The sequence below is a fragment of the Diabrotica virgifera genome, chromosome 4, assembly GCF_917563875.1.
Source record: "Diabrotica virgifera virgifera chromosome 4, PGI_DIABVI_V3a".
Lineage (NCBI taxonomy): Eukaryota > Metazoa > Arthropoda > Insecta > Coleoptera > Chrysomelidae > Diabrotica > Diabrotica virgifera.
In genome coordinates this window covers 40,872,601-40,900,178 of record NC_065446.1, presented here as the reverse complement: position 1 = coordinate 40,900,178, position 27,578 = coordinate 40,872,601, and the positions used below count along the sequence as shown (strand labels likewise).

General features: G+C 31.1%; 1 protein-coding gene across 2 annotated transcripts in view; it reads right to left on the bottom strand.

The window, feature by feature from the left end:
* Positions 1-422: 422 nt before the first annotated feature.
* The window catches only part of LOC114325511 (DNA excision repair protein ERCC-5), a 43,713-nt gene continuing 16,557 nt past the window's right edge, over positions 423-27,578 (bottom strand). For both annotated transcript variants that reach the window (XM_028273576.2, XM_028273578.2), the window contains 3 exons: positions 24,906-25,620; positions 10,259-11,592; positions 423-2,270 (listed from right to left, as the gene is read on the bottom strand). In XM_028273576.2, coding sequence (XP_028129377.2) covers positions 528-2,270; positions 10,259-11,592; positions 24,906-25,620 — 3,792 coding nt within the window. In that variant the 3' untranslated portion in view covers positions 423-527. The remainder of the gene's footprint in view (positions 2,271-10,258; positions 11,593-24,905; positions 25,621-27,578) is intronic.

Genomic DNA, 27,578 nt, shown 5'->3' with positions numbered 1-27,578 from the left:
TAAGCAAAAACATTTTTGTTTAATTCATTAATATTTTTTGTATTTTGACAACGACACCTGATTTGGGCGTCGAAACGTTAATAAAATCATTTTTTTAGTAAAATTGTGGCTTATTTCCCATCAAAACTAGTTAATTGCCAAAATGCCACAAAAAATAGCTTCAGAACAACATTTTCAGCAATTTTCAGTACTCGAAGGAAAGATAGAAGGGTAAGAGCGGTCTAGGGCGTAAAAAGATGTCATGGCTGAGTAATATTCGCTGAAGGACAGGAATCCATAGTAGTTAATGAAATGCTTCGCAATGCTGCTAAAAACAATATATGTAATTTAATCCTGACTATCTAACATCTCACCTGACAGATAATGTATGGTGGGCGCCTAGGCAGAAATGCACAGCCCTTAAGAAGGATATAAAGAAAAAATTAAAATATTATTTATTTATTAAAATCAACATAGTAAAAAATATAACAAAAATAAAAACAATTTTCATAAAGTACATGCGATCAATATAAATTTAAAAAAATATTTTAATCACTTTCTTCAGATAATTCGGCATCTTCTTTCGGAATTAATACTGTCTTCTTACGCTTGGGAACATATCCGGGACCTAGTTTTGATTTTCTGTAAACTTCAATGGCTTTAATTTTATTTCTTAACGAAGTAGATTTATCCCTTAATCGTTGATGAATTACATCTTTAGTGTGTAAACTTTTAGTAGGAACCACCGCTTTTCTGGACTTTGGTTTTTCTTCTAACATCTTCGAAACGTCTCTATTAATTTCATTTACAATTCTAGCAGAATTCGAAGTGGTCGCTTTTAAAATTTTAATATCTTCATCTTCTGTTAGTTCTTGTGGTATATGTTCGACTGAAGAGACAGGTTCTGGAACAATTTTCGATTTTTTCTGTACAGGGTTATCGATTTTTATTTTCATTAGCTCGTTTTTCCGCTTTCTTCTGTTTTTTAACTCTACTGCTAGATTTTCATAATCTTTAATGGCTTCCAGTTGATCCAAAGATCTAGAATTACCCTCTGGCTGTGATTTCTTATTAGCCACTTTATTTTTGGTTTTGGGTTCTACTTCACTGTTTTCTAAATCACATTCTCTCTTATCTCTTTTCCTTCTTGGAACTGACTTTCCCTTTCCTTCTTTATTTTGAACAGTCTCTTTACTCAACTTCTCTTTTTTGTTGTTTAATTGTTCTGATGAATGTGATGCTTCATTTGGTTCTTTTCTTTTCTTTATGGTTCTTTTTGTATGACTATTGTTAATTTCTTTTTCTTTTACTGTATCTTGATTTGCTTCTTCATCCTTACTTTGATTATTAACTGGGTCGATATCAGTTTCCTTAGCATCTTCTTTATTTTTAGACGATTTTTTGGTGTGTTTGTTTGATTTTGATTTGCTATTCTTACTGGACGATTGCTTTCCGGTAGCTTTTCGTTTTTCTTTTTCCAATTGGACCATTTCTTCAGCTATTAATTCGTCTTGAGTTTTACCAAATCGGTCTATTGCAGATTTAACTCTTTTACTGACTTTTCCTTCTATATTTAAAGAATCAACTTTAAACTTGGTTTTGAAATAGTCTTTAATAGATTTCTGACTATGGTTTTCCTCTAATCTCTTAATTATAGGATTCAATATTTCTTCGGTTTTTTTTATGGTCCAACCAAATTTTTGTTGTGCAAAAATGGTCAGACCTATAATATCAGGTTTACTCCATGAAAACGGGTCTCTGCTTGTTTCTATTTTGGGGTCTAAGTAAGCTTCGACAACTTGAGGATTAGGAAAGTGGTCTGCAAATGATATATTCTTTAACTTATTTTTAAGAACTGATCGACCTGGACCTCCTGTTTTACCCTTTAAATACCAAGATTTAAACTCTTTAAGTCCAGAGAGTACTTGGTGGTGTGATAAGGTAAATTCGTGTTGTTCAGCTGGAGGGAAACTGGCTAATATTTCCAACGCAGTAACAGGTCCAACTCCTTGTATACCAGTCGTATAATCGCTGCCCACCAGGAATGCCAGTAAAATCATCTGAAGCCTAGATAATTTAAAATGGTGTTCTATACTTTCTGATTTGAACTCCATAACGTATTTACTTTGATTGAAAAAATTTTTATAAACTGTTTTACCACCAAATAACCAAATATCACTGTCATCCGTTATTGTGCCATCTGTAAGTTCTATTTCATCTAAAAATGCACATTGTGCTTCCGCTTCCATCGGAGCTACTACATATGGTACCCCAAATAGTTCCAATAACTCCTACAAATAAAAAAAAGTATCAAAAACTAGCCAAAGAGTGAAATTGATAATTATCTAGTAAGAATAATTAGCCTAATAAATAAAAAAAATCAAAATGTAATTCCGTACAGGTTGGAATAAATTTTATATCAAAGTTTAGGTGAATACAAAAGATATTTTCAAAAAAGTATTCAAATCAGATGATTTAATCTTTGTTTAAATAATTAAAAAGGGGTAATTTTTGCACAATATTTGCTTTTTTAATTGCTAAGGTAATTTACATTTTAATGAAGGTCTTTAGGGTTTTTTTTTCTACAAAGCTGAAGGACAAATCTTTCACCTAAGACTTAATAAATTAAATTTGACCGCCTGTTTATTTAAATAATTATATATAAAATTTAAAAATCAAATTTGCAACAAAATATTTTTTGCGTTTTAAATAAGCACTATAAATTTATTTTATTTAATAGGAGAAGTTGCGCTATGTTACCAGTATTAAGAAAAAAAAATTGGTTAAAAAATATTTAATAATTTATGAGATATTTAATTTGTTTATCAACTGTTACTACATTTTCAATTGCAAAAACGCGGTTGTTACCAAAAGAATATAAATCTGCTTAAAATCTCATTACTCTTATTTTTATGTATGATTTCGATAAATGTATTGATAAGTTCAAATTGCAATTTAACTCCCCTCTAAAATGACATTTGAAAATTGTTCTAATTTGTTTATAATTTTTTTTAAATAACGTCGCGGGGATTAAACATTTTGAAATGCTCGATAATCGGGTTCCTGGGAATTTTTCACTAATTAACAAATTTTTTTTGTCGTTTTTTCTTCTTCCTTTTTTTCCTTATAGTAAAAGATATAGTTTTGCTTATAGAGGGGGTTTCATTAAGAATGTCCAATCGAGTTGTCGATTCTAGACATCAAAATATTGATTTAACCAAAATCACTTCAATAAAATATGGCTCCTTATTGAGTTACAGGGTGTTTTATTTAAAAATTATTTTTGCTCAGTATTTTATAACTATTCGACATATCCTTTTCATACTTGGTAGAAAGTGTAGGTACTATACACCCTATGAAATTATGTTAAATACAGGTTTCCGGCTATTACCAGAGGCGTACGACAGGCGGACAGAGGAAAGCAAATGGTTGACCCTTCCCAAATTCTACGTCACTGGCGAAATTGCCACTTTAGCACAATTTTTAAATTCTCCAATACTGTCTATGTAAATAACATCCTCTTTACTCGTAACGATAAAGTCATTAGTTTTCGAGACATTTGAAGTTAAACATGTAACGGCACAGTTATTTATTTATTTATTTTGATTAATATATTGTGCCGCTTAATTTTTAGTTTCAAATATCTCAAAAACTAATGATTTTATCGTTAAGAATGAATAATAAACTCTTCAGTATTAACGATAAAATCATTAGCTGTTGAGATATTTGAAATTAAAAATTATGCGGCACAAAACCTTAATCAAAATAAAATAACTGTGCCGTTACATGTTTAACTGCAAATATCTCGAAAACTAATGATGCTGGTGAATTTTGGAAGTTCATCAAAAATAAAACCAACGGACATGGTGCTCTCCCTGGCTCTATGTTTCTAGATGAGGAAAGTGAGAATGACAAACAAAAAATAACAGAGTTGTTTGCGAAACATTTTGGTACTGTATACAGCACTTTTAATGGTAAATCTCTGGATAACCTGGAGAGTAATGAAATTTTCTCACAACAGCTGGAGGTGGAAATTAGTAACCTCGAAGTCACTTTTGACTTTTATGTTATTTATGTATTAAATGTCAATAAAGGGGCTGGCCCTGATTTGATACCGAATTTGTTCCTAAGAGAAAGTGCAGTGTCCTTGTGTGAACCATTAGTATATGTTCTTAATAAATCTCTCCAGACGGGAATTTTCCCGAACAGATGGAAACATTACTTTGTGTGTCCTATTTTCAAGGCAGGAGATCATAGTGATATCAAAAATTATCGGCCAGTTTGTATTCAGTCAGCCTTATCTAAAGTATTTGAAAAAATGGTTTTGCCAAGTTTGGATAATTGTTTTAGGAACATTATTACGGACAACCAACATGGATTTGTAGGCGGACGTTCTACTCTCACTAACCTCTTTTTGTATATCGATAGTATAGGTACAGCAATGGATGAGGGTTACGAGGTGCACTCTATATGCACCGATTTCAGTAAGGCCTTTGACCTACTAGATCATAATGTCTTAATTACAAAGCTGAGAAACTTTGGTATCACGGTTCTTTATGGAGTCCAAGTTATGAGAATCACAAATATCGAATTGAATCGATTCAAAATAAATTCGTTAGATATCTGCGGTATAGATTAGGTACTAGAGAAATGCAATTGCATTAATTCCAATCAGATCATGCAGATGTTTCATTTGCACCGTCTAGAGGATCGCAGGCGATACTTTGACCTTAATTTCGTATTTAAGGTGTTAAATGGTATTATTGTTGCACCTAGCATTCTGGGTCGAATAGATTTTTATGTTCCAGCTAGGAATTTGAGAAGATGTCCCTTGCTATCCGCTAGATCGTGCAATACACGTCATGCAGAAAATATGCCTTTAAATAGAATTGTTTCTAGTGTAAATGAGTTTCCAAATATAGACTTTATGGGAGTCATACTAAATGCTTTTAAAAGGACTATTTCACGTGAATTATTTTAATTTGATTTTAATTTTTTGATGTCGTTAGTTTAATTGTAAGTAATGTAAGTTAACTTGTGTTCAATGTATAATTTTGACTTTTAATTTTAATTGTAAAATGGAGTTTTCCGGAGTGAAAAGTAAGTTATTTACATTGAGAGTAAGGGAGAATCTAAAAATTGCGCTCGTATGGCAATTTCGCCAGTGACGTAGAATTTGGGAAGCCTGTCCGCCTGTCGTACGCCTCTGATAATAGCCGGAAACCTGTATTTAACATAATTTCATAGGGTGTATAGTACCTACACTTTCTACCAAGTATGAAAAGGATATGTCGAATATGTAGTTTTAAAATACTGAGCAAAAACAATTTTTAAATAAAACTCCCTGTAACTCAATAAGGAGCAATATTTGATTGAAGTGATTTTGGTTAAATCTTAATATTTTGAGGTCTAAAATCGACAACTCAGAGATTGGACATTCTTAATGAAACCCCCTCTATAAGCAAAAGTATATCTTTTACTATAAGGAAAAAAAGAAGAAGCAAAAACGACAAAAAAAATTTGTTAATTAGTGAAAAATTCCCAGGAACCGGATTATCGGAACAGTATTTCAAAATGTTTAATCCCCGTGACGTTATTAAAAAAACAAATTATAAACAAATTAGAACAATTTTCAAATGTCATTTTAGAGGAGAGTTAAATTGAAATTTGAATTTATCAATACATTTATCGAAAATATACATAAAATAAAAGTAACGAGGTTTTACACAGTTTTATATTCTTTTGGTAACAACCGCGTTTTTTGCAATTTAAAATATAGTAACATTTGATAAACAAATGAAATATCTCATAAATTATTAAATATTTTTTAACCAATTTTTTTTGCTTAATACTGGTAGTATAGCGCAACTTCTCCTATTAAATATAATAATTTATCGTGCTTATTTAAAACGCAAAAAATACTTTTTTGCAAATTTGATTTTTAAATTTTATATATAATTATTTAAATAAATAGGCGGTCAAATTTAATTTATTAAGTCTTAGGTGAAAGATTTGTCCTTTAGCTTTGTAGAAAAAAACCCTAAAAACCTTCATTAAAATGTAAATTACCTCGCCAGTTAAAAAAGTAAATATTGTGCAAAAATGACCCCTTTTTAATTATTTAAACAATGATCTCCTTATATGATTTGGATACTTTCTTGAAAATATCTTTTGTACTCACCTAAACTTTAATATAAAATTTGTTCCAACCTGTACGAATTTACATTTTGATTTACATGTAGTGTAATCTTATTCTACTAGACTAAATATCATTTGCAGCTTTTTCCTTTGCAAATGTCTGCTCTGACTTCCTAGACGTAAACCAAACTTTAGATAAAGTTTGGCATAAAGGCATAACTCAAATTAAGAACATTATTTCCCAAATAATACCCAAAAATCACAAATCTAAATATCTAGACAATATCGCTTGGCATTACTAGAATAAAAGAAGGCCCAAAAGGAAAAACCCTTCGCGTCGTTTGAAGTGTTTAGTATGAAACCAGAGCATAATGAGAAGAAATATTACATGTTAAGGTGTTATTACTTCATATTTATTAGATATAATAAGATGACGCCATAGGAAGGTCTTTGATCAGTGCGTGCTTATATGGACGGACTTATATTAACGTATATGGAGCAGAAATACTGAGCGTTACCAGAAAAGTAATAAATAAAATATATGTGTCACAGAAGGCAATGAACGGGAGGTCAATGTTAAATATATCCCTCAGACAGAAATTCAAATCAAATAGGAGAAAAACTGGTGTTACGGACGCTGTTAAACGAATTATAACGCTAAAATAGAACTGATCAGGTGCCAGAGTCAGCGATGGAAGATGGACCAAGAAAAATTTAGAATGGAGACCTAGACACGATATCGTAATCCAGGACGTCATCCAACAAGATATTCGGACGACATCAAGCGCCCAAGACTGGAAGGAATGGAATTACGTACCGGAGGCCTATGTTCAGCAGTGGACTCAAAACGGCTATTGATGATGATGATGACATATCGTCACCCTAATTAGCAAAACTCGTAACTCCATTTTTAATATATTTGTGAATATATGCGCCATCTGTTTGTAAATTAATTTATCTGTCTTTTGACCAAATGCTGTAACTCCATCTAAATGTAGAAATTAAATATAAGCGAAAAAGTAAACCTTGTAACTCCGTATCAGCCTTTGACTTCAGAAAACCACGTAACTATAATATATGTTTTATAATGCTTGTGTGCTTTTAACCTCGTAACTCCAAATTAATATTGGTTTAATTGGTACAAACCTCGTAACTCCACAGAATTTTAGTAAATTTTAAAAATGATTCTCCACAAACAGATATATTATTTTATTTTAAAATGTTCGATTAATTTTGACAGAATCGCAAAATTTAGTCTAAATTCAAATTTTTGCCTGTCCTGAACAAATTGTCGTTTTGGAGTTACGAGTTTTGCTAATTAGGGTGACGATATTCTAATTACTATAATTCATTAATATGTATTTGTTGAGTAGATTGTAAATTGCAATAAATAAAATTGAAAATTGGAAGCCTTTGAAATATGGGTATATCGGATAATCCTACGAATAAGTTAGGTGGATAGAGTTCGTAACGAAGTTGTTTTGCACCGGATGGGAAAAGTCACAGAAGTCGTCAGAACAGTTAAAAATCGAAAACTTGAATATTTTGGCCATGTTATGCGACACCCAGAGAGATATAATATACTCCATTTATAGTCCAGAGAAATAAGGTTTTTGTCGGGACACTTGAGCAGCCAGGTTGCAAATGGATTTTTTGGGTACTATAATATACATAATACATTATAAATACAAAAATGCCCGTCACAGTTCGGATGAGAATTTTAGTTATGTATTAACAAATGTGTCAAAAATGGCAGTTTTTTCGTTTAAATCGCTACAGGTAAAAATAGGGTAATTAAATATCTTATTTAGAGTATTCATCTTTTAGTAGATGGGCAAAGGTTCAAAATGACAATTTTTGAATGTTGGTCCGATCATTTGTTGCTTCGAAAATAAAAAATTTGCTATAACTTTTGCGAAAATTAACTTAAGACTTTGATATTACACGAAAAGTTGAGACAACCAGCACGTATCATGCACAAAAAATGTTAAGACGATTGGTCAATTGGTTTAAATTTTATTCAATTTGTTATTGTTCAGAAAATAATAATCATAAAGCAATTCTATGGAAACCACATGACAGAAGAACATTTTTATTTTCACAGCATTTAATAAAATCCATAAAAAGTCATTTTTATCATTTCGAAAATATTTTACTAAAGTAGAGTCATTTTTGGCTTAAAAACAATTTTAATAGCTTTGTTAATATTGACTCTAGAGTAAATCTACTTTGGGATTTCAAAAGCTAGTATTTTTACACGAATTTTCAAAAAAAAAACCTTTTCTCCTAGTTTAATTGTGGTCAAAGTTAGCCACTTTTATTATTTAATTCAGTTACTTCTATATACATAAAATTCTCCTGTAACAGTGTTAGTTACCATACTCCTCCGAAACGACTTGAGCGATTTTTATGAAATTTTACACGTATATCCTGTAGGACTGATAATAGGTTTTAATCTATTTTTCATACCCATAATTTATAAGGGGGGTTGCCCCCGACATTTTTTTTTTATTTTTTGAACAAAATTGTCTACCTTAATTTTATATGGTGTAGAATTAAAAAATACATACAACACTTAATTTTCACTCTTATATCACCAACCACTATTTTTTAATAGCCATCTATATATTTACATCTACTAAATTCTCCTGTAATAGTGTTAGTTGTCATACTCCTCCGAGACCGCTTGGCCGAGTTTTATGAAATTATATATGTATATTCGGTAGGTCTTAGAATCGGTCGTAATCTATTTTTCATATCACTGACTGATAAGGGGGTTCCCCCTGACATTTTGTAATGTTAGGTGGGGATATGTGTACATAACGTAATCTACAAGACTACTAGTACATACAAATTTAAAAAATGATGATCAAAATCCATCAACAAGCTCCGGAGATATTAAATGCTGCATATGTTTGAAGAATCAATTTCAGTTTTGCATGGATTTTAATAATTCCCCTCCACCGACCACGGATCGATTTCATTAGGACGTAATTTTTAAACCTTTATTAACCACTTTGCTGAAGTTTAAAGTTTACTTAAGCTTCTACACATAAACTATATACATTGAACTTCAAAATGGCGTTAGTTAGGTTGCTTAATTGTTATCAACAAAGTAGCTGTGAATTAAATAGAAAAAGTGGCTAACTTTGACCGTAATTAACCTAGGCGAAAAGATTTTTTTTGAGAATTCGTGAAAAAATAACAGTTTTTCAAATCCCAAAGTATTTTTAGTCTAGACTCAATATTAACAAAGTTATTCAAATTGTTCATAAGCCAAAAATGACTACTTTAGTAAAATGTTTTCGGGATAATTAAAATGACTTTTTAATAATTTTTTTTAAATACGTTGAAAATATAACTATTCCTCTTTCACGCGGTTTTGACAGAATTGCTATATCATTATTATTTTCTGAACAATAACATTGCAAAAAAAAGCTCTTTGGGAAAAACAAATTAAATAAAATTTAAACTAATCGACGAATCGTCTTAAAAATTTTTGTGCATTATATGGACTGTTTGACTCAAATTTTCATGCAACATGAAAGTCTTAAGATCATTTTTGCAAAAGTTATAACAAATTTTTTATTTTCGAAATTTTAGTTTTATTTTGAAATTTCCGAAGCAACAAATAATCGGACTAAAATTCAAAAACTGTCATTTTAAACCCTTGCTCATCGACTAAAAGAAGGATGATATAAATAAGATATTTATTTACCCTATTTTTACCTGTGGCAATTTAAACGAAAAAACTACCATTTTTGACGCTTATTTGTTAATAACTAAAATTCTCGTCCGAACTGTGACGGGCATTTTTGTATTTATAATGTATTAGATATATAGTACCCAAAAAACCCATTTGCAACCTGGCTGCTCAAGTGTCCCGAACATGGTATATTTTTGCCTTATTTCCCTGGTGTATTAATAATACAAGGCAAGGTAGACGGAAGAGGACGGCCAGGTCGAAGAAGAACGTCATGGCTTAAAAACCTGAGAGAATGGTTTAACAGATCCTCTGCATCCCTTTTCCGAGCTGCCGTCAACAGAATTACTATAGCCAATTTGATAACCAACACTCGATAATCGAGCACGGCACGTGAAGAAGAAGAATAAATAAAAAACATCATGAAACTACATTTACCTGAGCCTCCTGATACATTTGATCTGTTATATTGTTTGCCAATCTTTCTTTGTTGGATTTTTCTTTTAGAAGATCTATTTTTTCACGTTGATATGTATCTTTTAATTGCTGCATTTCTTCTACTGTTAATTCGGAAATTTTTAGATCATCTTTAGATGGATTTTGAATATATTCTTCATCTGTAGTTATTACTTTATTTGCATCTGTTTTTAAATCTGTTATAATGGTACTTATATTTTCATCTTTTGGCTCTTCAATTACGTCATGCATCTTAATTGTATTTGAATCATCTTTATCTAATGTCTCTTCCGATTTATCAACAATTTCCTGAGTGTAAGAATCGCTTTCAGATCTACTTGTGTCGATAGAAACATCCTTAACATGGTCATCCTCAACATTTTTCGACGACAGATCTGGCACATTTACTTCGTGTAACTTAACCTTGTTAGAAGTAGTAATAGAATTACCAATTTGATCATCAGCTTCCTTCTCAAAAATATCATCAAAAAGATCATCAAGACCATCCTGCTTTATTTTATTTGGATCTATCACAATTTCAATAGGTCGACGCAGAATTCCATCATCTGAATCTCCACTATCTGACATAACTTCTACTTCATCTTTAATGTCCCCAGATTTCTCAATACTTTCTTTACGAGATTCAATTGATTTTTCTTTATTATCTCCAATCTCAATTGTCTGCTGTTCATCATTTGAATCTCCACTATCTGACATAATTTCTACTTCATGTATAGTATCAGGTTTCTCAACAACTTCTTTATGCGTTTTAATTGATTTTTCTTTAAAATCATCTACATGCTTAATAGTTTGTTTTGATTCCTCTACTTTAGTTTCTGGTATGTCCACTACAGTTTCCGAAACGGCTAAAATTCTTTTTTCATTCTGTAACGATTTTATTGAATTAGAATTCATCTCATTTAATTTGATGTTCTTAAAAGTTGGTTTTGAAGGAACTTTTTTATTTGTCATCAGAATTCTATCTATTTCGGCAGGTGTTAAACCACTATACTCCATCATATAATTTTGAGCTGAAGACATCTTTTTATGAAACACTTTTTTAGATTTTGGTGTTGGTACAAAATCATCATCTGAATCAGATTCAAAATCTTCATCATTGAAATTTTCTAAAAAGGTGGACTTGGCTTTTTTGTTTTGAATTGATTGATCACCTTCAAGAGATAACTGAATAGCCAGATTTAGTTCCTCTTCTTCTTCTATATCAGCTTTTGATTTCTTATGTATTTTTGGATGGTCAATTTTAGAAGTAGATGGAATCTCCTCAAGGCTTAATTGTATGGCTTTCTTTAGTTCTTCTAAAAAGAAAAAATATATAATTACTTGTTTTATACCATGCCATAAATATAATCTAGAAATACACCCGTCCCAAAAAGTATCGCATACATGTTTTAAGTCTAGAAGTTTTGATTAGTATCCACTAAATTTTTGAAGTGAAAACTTCTTTAGGGACGTTGTGCACTTTCTTTGGATAGGGGAAAAAGCATTGAATTCGCGACCGTCATCGCGACCCTCATCGCGACCGTCATTGCGACCGTCATCGCTCATGCTATATATTATGTGTATGTATATATACATTGTGTAGACGTATTTAAATTTATAATAAATGTAAAACCTATTTTACGATGAGGAAAAAAGATTAATTTCGCGACCATCATAGCGACCGTCATCTCTTCGGCGAAATAAATTTTGTATATATACAGTGCGTCCATAAAATAACGCATAAATTCATTATTTTGTAAACCGGCGACTTTAAAGAAAAATCCCGAAACAGGTCGATTTTTATTTTTAATTTCCGATTTTTTGGCATATATATCATACTAGTGACGTCATCCATCTGGGCGTGATGACGTAATCGATGATTTTTTTAAATGAGAATAGGGGTCATGTGATAGCTCATTTGAAAGGGTATTCAATTCTCTATTCCCTAATATAAGCATTAACATAATTATTTATACAAAATGTCCAAAAAAACATTTTTTTAATTAAAATAATTGAGACAAAAAGAAGAATGTATGTAATTTATCTAAGTCCAAATACGTGTTAATGTTGTTAGAAAACAGGAAAAAAATGTTTATTTGACAAATAAATATTGTTTTTCGCTTAAATTCAATGTTAAAGCTGCCACCCACCTGCCTCTTGCCTCTTGCCTGTTTAAAAATTTCGTTTAAGCGAAAATCAATGTTTATTTGTCAAAAATTTTTTTTTCTGTTTTCTGACCGTAGTAAAAGGTATTTTGAATTAAATAAATTACATACATTCTTCTTTTTGTCTAAATTAATTTAATTAAAAAAATGTTTTTTAAACACCCTGTATCAATAATTATGTTAATGTTTACATTATTGAATAGAGAATTAAATACCCTTTCAAATGAGCTATAACATGACCCCTATTCTCATTTAAAAAAATCATCGATTACGTCATCACGCCCAGATGGATGACGTCACTAGTATGACATATATGCCAAAAAATCGGAAATTAAAAATAAAAATCGAGCTGTTACGGGATTTTTCCTTAAAGTCATCGGTTTACGAAATAATGAATTTATGCGTTACTTTATGGACGCACTGTATTAATTTATTATGTGTATGTATATATAAATTGTCTAGAAGTATTAAATTTAAAATAAATATAAAACCTATTTTACGATGGGGAAAAAAGATTAATTTTGCGACCATCATAGCGACCGTCATCTCTTCGGCGAAATAAATTTTGTATATATATTAATTTATTATGTGTATGTATATATTAGAAGTATTAAATTTAAAATAAATATAAAACCTATTTTACGATGGGGAAAAAAGATTAATTTCGCGACCATCATAGCGACCGTCATCTCTCCGGCGAAATAAATTTTGTAGGTACATATATATATTTTATGTTTATGTACATATACAGTGCTAGTCAAAAGTCCGTACCCCCCCTCGTATCCTTTGAACGGTTATACCTATAATAGTGAAATTTGGAGGGAGGAAATAAACGGACGTAAGCTTCTTAACTAGTCATGACAGGTGACGTAATAGTGACATATGACGTTACAGAGCCACTGTGACTGATAATTTTAAATGGGACCTTATGGCAAGTGATACCTCGTTTGAAAGGTATTGAAAATACCTATTCAGTCATACTAATTTTGTTTGAGTTTAAGCTAATTTTGATGTACAAATGAAATAAATATAAAATTGTAGTTTCGCATTTAATTAATAAAAATTCAAAATTCCGCCTATGATTACTTGTCAAACAGGTTGACGTTGACGTAAAAACTACTAGAGAATTAAAAAACGTCAACTTTTTTGACAAAAAATCCATAGGCGGATATTTGAATTTTTATTAATTAAATTCGAAACTACAATATTATATTTATTTAATTTATTCACCAAAATCAAAATCAACTTAAACCCAAAAAAATTAGTATGACTGAATAGGTATTTTAAATACCGTTCAAACGAGGTATCACTTGCCATAAGGTCCCATTTAAAATTATCGGTCACAGTGGCTCTGTAACGTCACCTGTCACTATTAAGTCACCTGCCATAACTAGTTAAAAAGCTTACGTCCGTTTATTTCCTCCCTCTAAATTTCACTATTGTAGGTATAACGGGGGGGGGGTACGGACTTTTGACTAGCACTGTATATAAATAAATTGTGTAGAAGTATTAAAATTTAAAATAAATGTGAAACCTATTTTTGGATGGTGAAAAAGGATTTATTTCGCGACCGTCATAGCGACCGTCATCTCTTCGGCGAAATAAATTTTGTACGTGTATTTATTATCTGTATGTATACATAAATTGTGTAGAAGTATTTAAATTTAAAATAAATATAAAATCTATTTTAGAATGGGGAAGAAGGATTGATTTCGCGATTATCATCGCGACATTGCTTCGACGAAATAAATTTTGTACGTATATTATCATAATATACGTATAATAATAGTAATATTAAATAAAAATAAATGTAAAATAAATGTAAAACCTATTTTAGGACGGGGAAAAAAGATTTATTTCGCGACCGTCATCTCTTCGACGAAATAAATTTTGTACTTTTCTATATTATGTGTATCTATACATAAATTGTATAGAAGTATTTAAATTTAAAATAAATGTAAAACCTATTTTTCGATAGAAAAAAAGGATTTATTCCGCGACCGTCATCGCGACCGTCATCTCTTCGGCGAAATAAATATTTTGTACGTATATGTATTGAAGTTAAAACTTCTTTAGGGACGTTGTGCACTTTTTGGATGTGAAAAAGTATTAAATTGGCGACCGCCGTTGCGACCGTCATCGCCTCGAAGAAATAAATTTTTGAAGTGAAAACTTCTTGAGGGTCGTTGTGCACTTTTTGGATGGGGAAAAAGTATTAAATTAGTGACCGTCATCGTTTCGACGAAATAACTTTTTGAAGTGAAAATTTCTTTAGGGACGTTGTGGACTTTTTAGATAGGGAAAAAGTATTGAATTAGCGAACGTCATCGCTTCCGCAAAATAAATTTTTAAAGTAAAAACTTCTTTTGGGGACGTTGTGCACTTTTTAGATGGGGAAGAAGTATTGAATTAGCGACCGTCATCGCTTCGGCGAAATAAATTTTTGAAGTGAAAACTTCTTTAGGGACGTTGTGCACTTTTTGGATGGGGAAAAATTATTAAATTTTAATGGGGAGAAAGTAATAAATAAGCGACCGTCATCGCTTCGATGAAATAAACATTTGAAGTGAAAACTTCTTTAGGGACGTTGTGCTCTTTTTGGATGGAAAAAAGTATTAAATTATCGACCGTCATCGCGACCGTCATCGCTTCGATGAAATAAATTTGTAAAGTGAAAACTTCTTGAGTGACGTTGTGCACTTTTTGGATGGGGGAAAAGTATTGAATTAGAGACCGTCATCGCTTCGACGAAATAAATATTTGAAGTGAAACTTCTTTAGGGACGTTGTGCACTTTTTCGATGGAAAAAAGTATTAAATTAGCGATCGTCGTCGTTTCGATGAAATCAATTTTTGAAGTGAAAACTTCTTGAGGGACGTTGTGCACTTTTTGGATGGGAAAAATTATTAAATTAGCGACCTTTATCGCTTCGACAAAATAAATGTTTGAAGTCAAAAATTTCTTTAGGGACGTTGTGCACTTTTTGGATGGGGATAAATTACTAAATTAGGGACCGTCATTGCTTCGACGAAATAAATATTTGAAGTGAAACTTTTTTAGGGACGTTGTGCACTTTTTCGATGGAAAAAAGTATTAAATTAGCGACCGTCATCGCTTCGATGAAATCAATTTTAGAAGTGGAAAGTTCTTGAGGGACGTTGTGCACTTTTTGGATGGGGAAAATATTATATTAGCGAACCTTCATCGATTCGACGAAATAAATTTTTGAAATGAAAACTTTTTGAGGGACGTTGTGCACTTTTTGGAAAAGGAAAAATTATTAAATTAGCGACCGTCATCGCTTCGACGAAATAAATTTTTTAAGTAAAAACTTTTTTAGGGACGTGCACTTTTTGTATGGAGGGAAAGTATTGAATTAGGGCCGTAATCGCTTCGACGAAATAAATATTTAAAGTGAAACTTATTTAGGGACCTTGTGCACTTTTTCGATGTAAAAAAGTAATAAATTAGCAACTATCAAGGCTTCGACGAAATAAATATTTGAAATGAAAACTTCTTGAGGGACGTTGTGCACTTTTTGGATGGGGGAAAATTATTAAATTAGCGACCGTTATCGCTTCGACGAAATAAATTTTTGAATTGAAAATTTCTTTATGGTCATCACTTCGCTGAAATAAATTTTGTACATATATAAATTATGTGTATGTATACATAAATAGCATAGGGCATACGCATCGCGTATATCGTATATGATATAGGTACAGCACTTCTTTTAGGATGGGGTAAAAGCATTGAGCTCGTAATTTATATACTATAAGAAGTTTTCACTTCTGTCGGCACTCCTATGAGTGCCTTCATTTTTTTTGGAAATGTCAGGAATGAAACGTAGCAATATTCAACAGTGAGTTATTCCAGTGAAATGAAAATCAAAGAACAAAAAAATTAAAATAACAATTATTCAATAAAAATGAAAAATATTAATCTATGAAATAAGAAAGATAAAGGAAAATATCTTCTTATCAGATACTGTATACAGAGTGTTAGTAAATAAGTATGACAAACTTTAAGGGGTAATTCTACATGAAAAAATAATGACAGTTCGCTCTATAAACGTATGTCCGCAAATGCTTCGTTTCCGAGATACGGGGTGTTGAAATTTTTATTTCAAACTGCCAATTTATGTATTGCTCTAAGACCGGTTGAGATATGAAAATGAAATTTGGTGGGTTTTAAGAGGTAGTTATTGCGCATTTTTTGACATACAATTAAGAATTTGGTATTCTTCATTGGCGCGCATACGGGTAATGGTCTGAATTTTTTTAAAGAAAAAAATAGTACACCACTTACATATTTCAAATTCAAAATCATTTTTAAATTCCACGTTTAATTTTCGATAAAAAACCACTCCTCTCTGATTTTCATGTGGTGCACCGTTTTTATGCAAAAAAATAAAACATCTTTTCGCGTATTTTTTATTTCCTAATACATTATCAAGAACTCTCCAATATAATACTACCAAAGTAGAACAATAACATAAAATATTAACAAAATTATTTTAACTAGGTGCAAAGCTACAACAAATAGAAACAAAATAGAAAAATAAAAGAATTTTATATTCATCATTGGCGCGCGTACGGGTAATGGTCTGAATTTTTTTTAAGAAAAAAATAGTATGCTTCGAAATATGTCAAACTAAAAATCATTTTTGAATTCCTCGTATAATTTGTGACAAAAAATATATCTTCCTTTTTTTTCATGAGGCGCTGTTTTTATACAAAAAATGAATGTGTGTACTTTGTACGCACGTAAGAAGTTATACTTCTATTATATGATTTCAACGAAATCACTATACTTTAAACAGTTTCTCTACTACTTTCCAAAAATTTTTATTAAAACAATACCAAAAATTAAAAAAATAAAAGAATAAAACACACACAAACACATTGAAAAATGCCACAAATGATTTCTGAACAATAATTGTTGCCAAAAATTTTAATTAAATACGTATTTTCTGAAAAAAATTATATAATAATATACTTACAATCATAAAATCTATATAAAAAAAAAGATATAACTTGCATTGGGCTTGAACCTACTTCCCGTGTATCCCGCCGTACGAGAGTCGAAGCGATTTCAAACTGCACCACCTTCGCGTATACGTCATGTGGGAATATACACAAACTGAACAACTTTTTGACATTTTGTTTATATGAATTTTTATTAGTTTGATTTTTGTCGAATTAAAATACAACAATAGTAAGAAAACGATACATTAGATGAAAATTTATAGAAAGTTTGTTCGTAATCAGATTATGTAAATTAAAGCATTGCCTACTCGGGGTATAGCATAGCAAGTACTAGGTAAGTACATTATTTTTTTTACATTTTCCAAATAGGTATGAAGATAATTTTTATTGGAATACAACTGAAACATTTAGAATTACGTACCTGTGGCTTTTCAAAACTATTTAAAAAGTCACTATAATTATAAATTTGATTTTATTTCTGTCCTCACAACAATAAAAACTAATATATTATACAACATTTTTGTTTACCGATAACCTCCATATTGAACAATTATTGACAGATCATTTCAACACCCAATCAGAGCCCGTATAAAGACTAATACCAAACTGTCCGTGTGCGCATGCGCGCAGATCAATATAAATTCACCCTCAATCTCAATCGCGCCTAAAGAAGTATAACTTCAAAAATAAAACATATTAACGCTTACAAAGTATTCGAGGTAGTTTCCATACGCATAGAAACTTACTTCAAATACTTTGTAAACGTTAAGATGTTTTATTTTTTTGCATAAAAACGGCGCCTCATATGAAAAAAGGGTAAGAAAGATTTTTTGTCGTAAATTGAACGAGGAATTCAAAAATAATTTCTAATTTGAAATATCTCAGTAGCGTACTATTTTTTCTTTAAAAAAATTCAGACCGTTACCCTTACGCGCGCCAATGATGAATATAAAATTCTTCTGTCACCTCTAAGGGCCGGTTTCACCAACGACAAATAGTAGTTTATTCTATGAATAAAGTTATTCGGCCAATAAACACATTTCTCCATTCTGCTAACGTCAAATAAGATTTATTTTGCTTATTTATCAAATAAATACTTACTCTTCGAATAAATTGGCAAGTTAATCTCACTGTAAATATTTATAAGAAAGAAAATTTGCCAGTTTAACTTTAAATTATCAAAATTATATTGAAACAAAATATAAATATAAACGAATAATAAATTTTATTCCACGAATAGCTATTCATTGATTTATTGTTGTTGGTGAAACCGGACCTAGAGGACGTTATTTTGAACATTTCTTGTAGATTTGCACCTAGTTAAAATCGTATTAATGATATTTTCTGTTATTGTTCTAGATTAGTATTTAGTATTGGATAGTTCTTGATAATGTATTAAGAAATGAAAAATACGCGCCAAGATGATTTATTTTTTAAGTGAAAACTTCCTTAGGGACGTTGTGCACTTTTTGGATAGGGGAAAAGCATTGAATTCGCGACCGTCATCGCGACCGTCATTGCGACCGTCATCGCTTATGCTATATATTATGTGTATGTATATATAAATTGTGTAGAGGTATTTAAATCTAAAATAAGTGTAAAACATATTTTACAATGGGGAAAAAGGATTTATTTCTCGACCGTCATTGCGACCGTCATCTCTTCGGCTAAATAAATTTTGTAGGTATATACATTATGTGTATGTATATATAAATTGTATAGAAGTATTTAAATTTCAAATAAATGTAAAACCTATTTTTGGATGGGGAAAAAGGATTTATTTGGCGACCGTCATCTCTTCGGCGAAATAAATTTTGTACGTATATATATTATGTGTATGTATATATAAATTGTATAAAAGTATTTAAATTAAATGTAAAACCTATGTTTGGATGGGGAAAAAGGATTTTTTTGGCGACCGTCATCTCTTTGGCGAATTAAATTTTGTACGTATATTTATTATGTGTATGTATATATAAATTGTGTAGAAGTATTTAAATTTAAAATAAATGTAAAATCTATTTTAGGATGGGGAGAAAGGATTGATTTCGCGACTGTCATCGCTTCGACGAAATAAATTTTGTACGTATATTATTATAATGTACGCATAATAATAGTAATCTAATTAAAGTGATAACTTCTTTAAGGACGTTGTGCACTTTTTAGATGGGGAAAAAGCATTGAATTCGCGACCGTCATCACTTCGGCGAAATAAATTATTATGTGTATGTACATAATATGGTATATAAAAAGTGTAGAAGGCACGCAACGCGTATATCATATTGGTATAACACCTATTTTTGGATGGGGATAAAGAATTGATTTCGCAACCGTCATCGTTTAGTCGAAATAAATTTTGTATAAATATATTTAAGTATTTTCTATTGGAAATAAGCCACAATTTTACTAAAAAATGAATTTATTAACGTTTCGAAGCCCAAATCGGGTTTCGTTGTCAAAATATAAAATACTATTAAAATAAACAAAAATGTTGTTGCTAAGTAAAAAAATTCTTCTAATAATTTATTTAATCTGACTCATTTATATTGGCAATTCAGACGTATATTATACATTTTAAAGTAGAAGACTTTAAAATGATATCGCCAATATTTATGAGTTGCATTCCTGGGATGACTTTACTAAAAGATAGTTCATTCGATTACATGAAATCAATCCCAACTCAAGAATATCCGTCGCAAAAAAATCATAGCATGTGATCTGTCTTTAAAAAGACAACCAAATGCAACGATGACAGTAAAATTCTCGCGTTAGAGATTCCATAGTAAATCACGAGGGAAAACCAGGAAAAAACCTCGTGATACTATCCCGACATCGTAAGTATTTGGTCTTACATTTAATTTACCTTCAAAAAAACTAATACCAAATTCTGACTTTAATATGTTTAAATTATAAATAATACATAGATATACAATAAGTAATACTAAAATATAAAATTTGTACTAACTCGATACGTTATTGATTTACTAATCGTGGTATTTTCTTTCTATTGACTTCCTCTTTCAGTATGGGTAACCACATCCTACTGCATTCTACCGAGGAATTTGCGACACAATTGGTTTCATTTAGGATAATTAGAGCCGCTTCTTTGATTTTTCTCTTTTTACTATCTGATTCTTTCAGGACTATACTTGAATCTCTCCACTGAACTCTATGTTCATTATCCCATGCGTGTTGACATATTTGAGATCTATCAAATTCTCTATTTTTAATATAAGACTGATGTTCACTTATTCTAACGTTTAATGGTCTTGATGTTTCACCTAAATAAAATTGTTCGCATTCACGAGGTATTTTATAAATGCAATTCTTTGTTCTTTCTTGTTCATTGTTAGGTGTAGTTTTAGATAGAATAGATCTCAATGTGTTTGTTGTTTTGAATGTTGTTGAAATGTTGAATTTATTTCCTATTGTTTTAAGTTTCTCGGATAGTCCTTTTATATATGGTATTGTTATTTTCCTCGTATTATTTCTTGTGAATGTTGTAGGATCCCGTTCTAAGTTGTTCTGTTCCATTCGATCCAATCTTGTCAATTCTTTATTTATAAACGATAAAGGATAATCATTTTTTAATAAAACAGATGTTAACAATTGTTTTTCTTCTAAAAATGAATTTTCGTTAGAACAAGTAATTTTGGCTCTATCATATAAGGATTTAATGATTCCCTTTTTAACGTTGATGTTGTGATTTGATTTGTAATTGAGATATCTGTTGGTGTGTGTTGGTTTTCTATACACTTGAGTCTCATATCCAGTATCCTTGTTTGAGACTAAAACATCGAGGAAAGGCAAAGTGTTATTGTATTCCTTTTCCATTGTAAATTTTATTGTCTCTTCTTGATCGTTTATAATATTCAGGAATGTATCCAACAATTCTGATCTATGAGGCCATATTGAAAACACATCATCTACATATCTCCACCATATTGTGGGTTTTAAATTTTGTTTAGAAATGATATTAGTTTCGAAATCCTCCATAAATATATTAGCCAATAATGGAGATAAAGGAGAGCCATTGCTAGACCAAAATTTTGTTTATAGAATTCATTATTTAGTTGAAAATAGGTATTATTAGTACATAATGTCAATAACTCTATTATAGCTGATACATTTAGTTTTGTCCTAGTTGTTAATGTATTATCATTTTCTAACTTCGTTTTAATTATGTTGAAAGTTTTATCTAATGGCACATTTGTAAATAAACTGTTTATGTCAAAACTTACTAAAATATTATTTGGATTAAATTCAACATTGGTTAATTTATTTAAAAAATGTTGTGTATTTTTTATAAATGTGTCATTATTATTTGCAAATGGTTTTATAATATTTAATAAAAATTTTGATAGTTCACTACAAGGAGAATTGATAGTACTACAAATGGGTCTAAGTGGAATATTCGCTTTATGAATTTTCGGTACTCCATAAAAATGTGGTGTCTTACTGTAATGAGGTGTCATTAATTTTCTTTGATAGTACGTTAGATCATTTTTAAATTTGAATAAAGTTCTATAGATGTTGTTTTCCAGTGTCTTCTTCCGATTTGGGCTTCAAAACGTTAATAAATTCATTTTTTAGTAAAATTGTGGCTTATTTCCCATAGAAAATACTTAATTATAAAAATGCCACAAGGAAATAGCTTCAGAACAACAAATAAATATATATTATCTTCTTCTTCAGCCTGTTTGCATTCACTCCTGGACAAAGGCCTCCCCATCAGTTCTCCATTCTTCTCTCTTTTGTGCTATTTGGTGCCAGTTTCTCCCCATTTTTGCTTTGATGTCGTCTAGACATCGTTTTTGTGGTCTTCCTCTACTACGACTGTGCTCGCGTTGTCTCCAATGTACAATGTTTCTCGTCCACGTTTCGATGTTTTGTCGTGCCACGTGTCCTACCCAGGTCCGTTTCATTTGCATTTCAATTCTTCCAATTACATATTCCACTTTCGTTCTGCTTCGCACGTCCTCATTTTGTATATGTTCCCTCAGAGATACCCCTAACATAGCTCGTTTGATCGCCCTCTGTGTCGTTCTCAATCTATTGGCTGATACCTCTGTAAGTGTCATCGTCTCCATTCTATAGGTCATAATTGGTAGAATACAACTGTTGAATACCCTCTTCTTTAGATTTATTGGTATCTTTTTGTTCTTTAACACATCACTGAGTCTTGCTACTGCTGCCCAAGTCAGTCGGATTCTTCTAGTTATTTCTGCCGTTTGATTCTGTTTGCCTAGTTTGATCGTATGACCTAGGTATATATACTTTTCGACACTTTCGATATCACTTCTATATAAGTCGATTGTGATATATTGATTTGTCATCACTTTTGTTATACAGTCGAACCCGTTTATTAGAATACCTGTTACAGGAATATCCCGGTTTAAGGAATAGAAATTTGAGGTCCCGAAACGTTTCTACTAGCCATCAATGATCGGTTATTAGAATATCCCGGTTATAGGAATAATTTTCTTTGGTATAAAGGCTATTCCAATAAGCGGGTTCGACTGTATTTGTTTTTGTCCTCTGTCTAACTTATATCTCCGTTCTTATTTTGCTTGTTGTTAGACCTTCTGATACATTTATTTGCATATTTTCATTGTTGTATATGTATTTGAGGAGTATTCTATATCTAGAATCAATCCTTGCTTTATTCATTCCTTCTAATACGGGCCAGAGTTCTATGGAATCGAATGATTTATTGTAATCCACAAATGCCAAATGAAGAGGTTCATTGTATTCGTTGCATTTTTCGATAAGTGTCGTTATTGTCTGTAGGTGTTCTATGGTACTATTATGTCAACAGGCTGGTAACTAGTGAATTTATTTGATAGCCTGTTAGTAGATATATTTTGGTAAGCATTTTGTACGGATGTGGCAACAGGCTTATTGATTTGAAATTTTCGCGTTTGTGGTACCTACATAATTAGGTGTATGTATATATAAATAGTATAGGACGCATGCAACGCGTGTATAATATAGGTATAGAACTTCTTTTTGGATTGAAAAAAAAAGCATTGAATTTGCAACCGTTATCGCTACGGCGAGATATTAGTAATTTATATACTATAGGTTGAATTGCGTATGTATAAGTTCGAAGGAAGTTATAATGGTTGGAGGAGGGATAGAGTGTGTACCCGAAGGAGCTTGCGAAGCAAGCGCATAAAGGGCCACAGGGTCCCTACTCCAATCATTATAAGTAATTAGTGTTTAAAGTATTTCTGAAGTGAAAACTTCTGTAGCGATTTTGTGCACTTTCTGGATGGGGAAAAAGCATTCAATTCGTGACCGTTATCGCTTTGCCGAAATAAATTCTGTACGTTTATGTATTATGTGTATGTATATATAAATAGTATAGAATGCACCCAATGGGCAATAATGTAGGTATATCCCTTCTCTTTGGATGGGGAAAAAGCATTGAACTCGCGATCGTTATCGACACGGCAGATATTAGTAATTTATATACTATAGGTTCAATTGAGTATAAGTTCCACCGAAGTTATAATGGTTGGAGGAGGGACAGAGTGTGTACCCGAAGGGGCTTGCTTCGTAAGAAGTTTTCACTTCTGTCGGCACCCCCACGAGTGCCCTAATTTTTTTGCATAAAACGGTTCACCATACCAAAATAAAAAAAGAGCGGTTTTATATCGAAAATTAAACGAGGAATTTAAAAATAATTTTTTAATTTGACATAATTCAGTGGCGTACTATTTTTTTTCTTTAAACAATTCAGACGATTACCCATATGCGCGCCAATGCTGAATACAAAATTCGTAGTTGTCAAAAAACTACCTCTTAAAACCCACCAAATTTTATTTTCATATCTCAAACGGTCTTAGAGCAATACATAAATTGGAAGTTTGAAATAAAAATTTCAACACCCCGTATCTCGGAAACGAAGCATTTGCGGGCATACGTTTATAGAGCAAACTGTCATTATTTTTTCATGTCTGGTCTTTCACCACTCTATTCCCCTTCCATCGGTCTCCTCTCCAATCACAAACATTCATCACATATCATATCCCACTTTTTTTGTTAAGAACAAATAGTATTGTATACAAAATTTCTGTCTCGTCAATTTCCAGGGGATATTAAACTTACTTACAATCTAGAACCCTCCATTCTAACTAAACAAAATTGTTTACTATCCTTTTCTTTCTGCGAAAAATATTTAGAAACCCAGTCCATTGTTTCACTCTAACCGCGGGATCCATTCACTTTCTAAACAAGCGTTCGTATTTCATTGTTTTGAAATGTATAAATAGTTCGTAGAAACTTTACCACTAAATTTTACTCTTCCGCGAAACACTGCTTATGGCTAAATTATTTTATTTACAAATTGACTATATACAGGGCCATGAAAATTTACGATCTCGTGGTCTTTCGACATAAAATTAATTCTCTAAATTTTCCCTATTAAAATTATTTAACAATATGTTATAATAAAATATTTATATTACGTACCATCTTCTGCTTCTTCTTCCACAATGGCTGGCATATCTTTAGTTTTTGCATCTCCCTTTTCAGCTTTCTTAATCTCTTCCTGAATATCTTTAATATATAAATACCTAGTTTTATCATCAGAAGCAATTCTTTTTCCTATATTAGAATCATTTGTAGTCTTAATTCCCTGATCTTTGAGGAGAGATTCTAGTTCGGCTAAAGATAAAGACATTCCCCCCATTTCTTTGGAAACTTCATCTAATGCAGATTGAACTTCTTTTCTCTTTAGCAGCCGTTTCATTTGGTAAGATGAAAAGTCATCACTTTGTTTAGGAAGCTGATGAAGCTTACCCCATGAGTTTTGTTTTCTAGTTTCTTTTAAATCTGTTAATATATCATGTTTTACTTCTAACGGTAAAGACTTAAAATAATGACTGGTGGTATCAATGGTATGTAGATCCCATTGTTTTGTAGGACTTGAGTCTGTAGTCGTAGTTTCGGAACTTTCGTCTAAGTCGTCATCTGATGAGGACAACACTGATTCAAATTCTTCTGTTGGGGGAGCATACAGATTGTCATATTTTCCACTAGACTTTTTTATAACTGGTAATGATGCTTTCGTTTTTTCTGATAAAACTTTACTTATTGCGGTATGTTTCAAAAGTGTACTCAGGAGTTGTTTTTGAAGTCTGTCTGCTTCGGAAGCATTTTTTGATTTGTACTGATTTCTTTTAGCCTGAAATAAAAAAATATATAGAATTTTAACTATTTAGAATGGGAAATAAGCCACAATATTATTAAAAAATGATTTTTATTAACGTTTCGACGCCCAAATCGGGTGCCGTTGTCAAAATACAAAATACATAGTATACATAGTATTTTGTATTTTGACAACGGCACCCGATTTGGGCGTCGAAACGTTAATAAAAATCATTTTTTAATAATATTGTGGCTTATTTCCCATTCTAAATAGTTAAAATTGTAAAAATGCCACAAGAAAATAGCTTCAGGACAACAATATATAGAATAATTCACGACGTTTTACTACCATAAAATATTAATCATATAATTCCCATTCCACGAATATACGACCCTCTTGGATTATTACCCAGTCAATGGGAACAAGAATAGGATATTACCTCCGAATTCTATCCTACTGCATGGATTTTAATGAAATTTTTGGCCTAACCTCTACTTATCTCCTAATTCAAAGTCTACCCTATGCCGATGTGTGCTTTTATCTTGGGGGGTGGTTCCCACCCCTTCTTAGGGGTGGAAAACTTTTTGGTTAAAATTACCACGGAATCCGCTAGAGAACCTAATTCTAAGCAAAAATTGTTCTATATATTTTTTTTTGAAAACTCAATACTTTTTGAGATATTCGTGGTTGAAAATTGGCCATTTTAATTGAAACATAATACCTTTTCGAACGGTTGTTTGCGAATACCTTAAAAACTATGCACACATGCTTCTTTTCATGAGCATTTTTCAGTGCGTCACAAATGATAGAAAAAAAGGCAAGTCCGTGATAATATACATTTTAGTGACATGACATTTTAGTTAAATCTGACATAGTTGTCACATTTTATTTGAAATTTGGCATAAAAGCAAATCAATTGTGTTTATTGCATTTATAAAATGGCATTTTCTTTTATTTGTGTAGTCGTATAAATTGTACAGATTATATTCGTAGTTACATTATATATTTAGTAAATTTTTTTTCGATTATAGCGCCATCTATTGACAACTAGAATAAATGTTATAAATGTCACCGACGAAATGTAATCACCGACGTGGGTTTTTTTCTGTCACATGCAATTTAATGTGTTAGAAAGAAATCGAAAAACTGTGACGCACTGAAAGATCCTCATGAGAAAAAGCATAACTAAAAAAACTATATTAAATATTTTTGTAGGTTATTAAAAAACAAAGAGACACTTGCCTTCATAAATCTTTTAGTTATAATACAAAAAGAGATATGTTAAGTGAAAATAGTTTGTTTTTTGGTACATTCTCAAATTGGTGTATTCAACTTGAAATAACAGAGAAACGGTCGATTTTAGTTGTATAATGCTACTAATACCTTTTGTAGTGCTTAAAAAGCCCTTTAAAATGAGCTATATTAAAGGTCCACTACATTAAAACTAAGCGAGATATGCTGCAAACAAAATTGATAACTAATGTATTTTAAGAAAAAATGAGAAGTAATTTTAACCCCCATCCACCAAAATGTAAATGCATCGTTTTCCTTCCACAATACCTTTTATTATAGTGTTATTTCTATGTTCAAAACGTTGGACGGGTTTAAAATGAATGGTTTTTGAAAAAAAAGATCAAATTATAGAGAGAATTTTTAAATTTTCTTAAAAATCTTCCTTTTTCTCCATGTAACTTGAAAATGATAAGAGATACAGTAATGAAAAATAAAAAGGAAATTTTTATCTGGAAAAGCCCTACATTTTTGTGTGGTATCTTTTTTTCGTATCTCTTATCTTTTTCGAGTTACATGGAGGAAAAGGAAGATTTTTAAGAAATTTAAAAATGCGCTCTATAATTTGATCTTATTTTTTTCAAAAACCATTCATTTTAATCCAATCCAACTTTTTGAACATAGAAATAACACTATAATAAAAAGTATTGTAGAAGGAAAACGATGTATTTAAATTCGGATGGATGAGGGGTTAAATATACTTC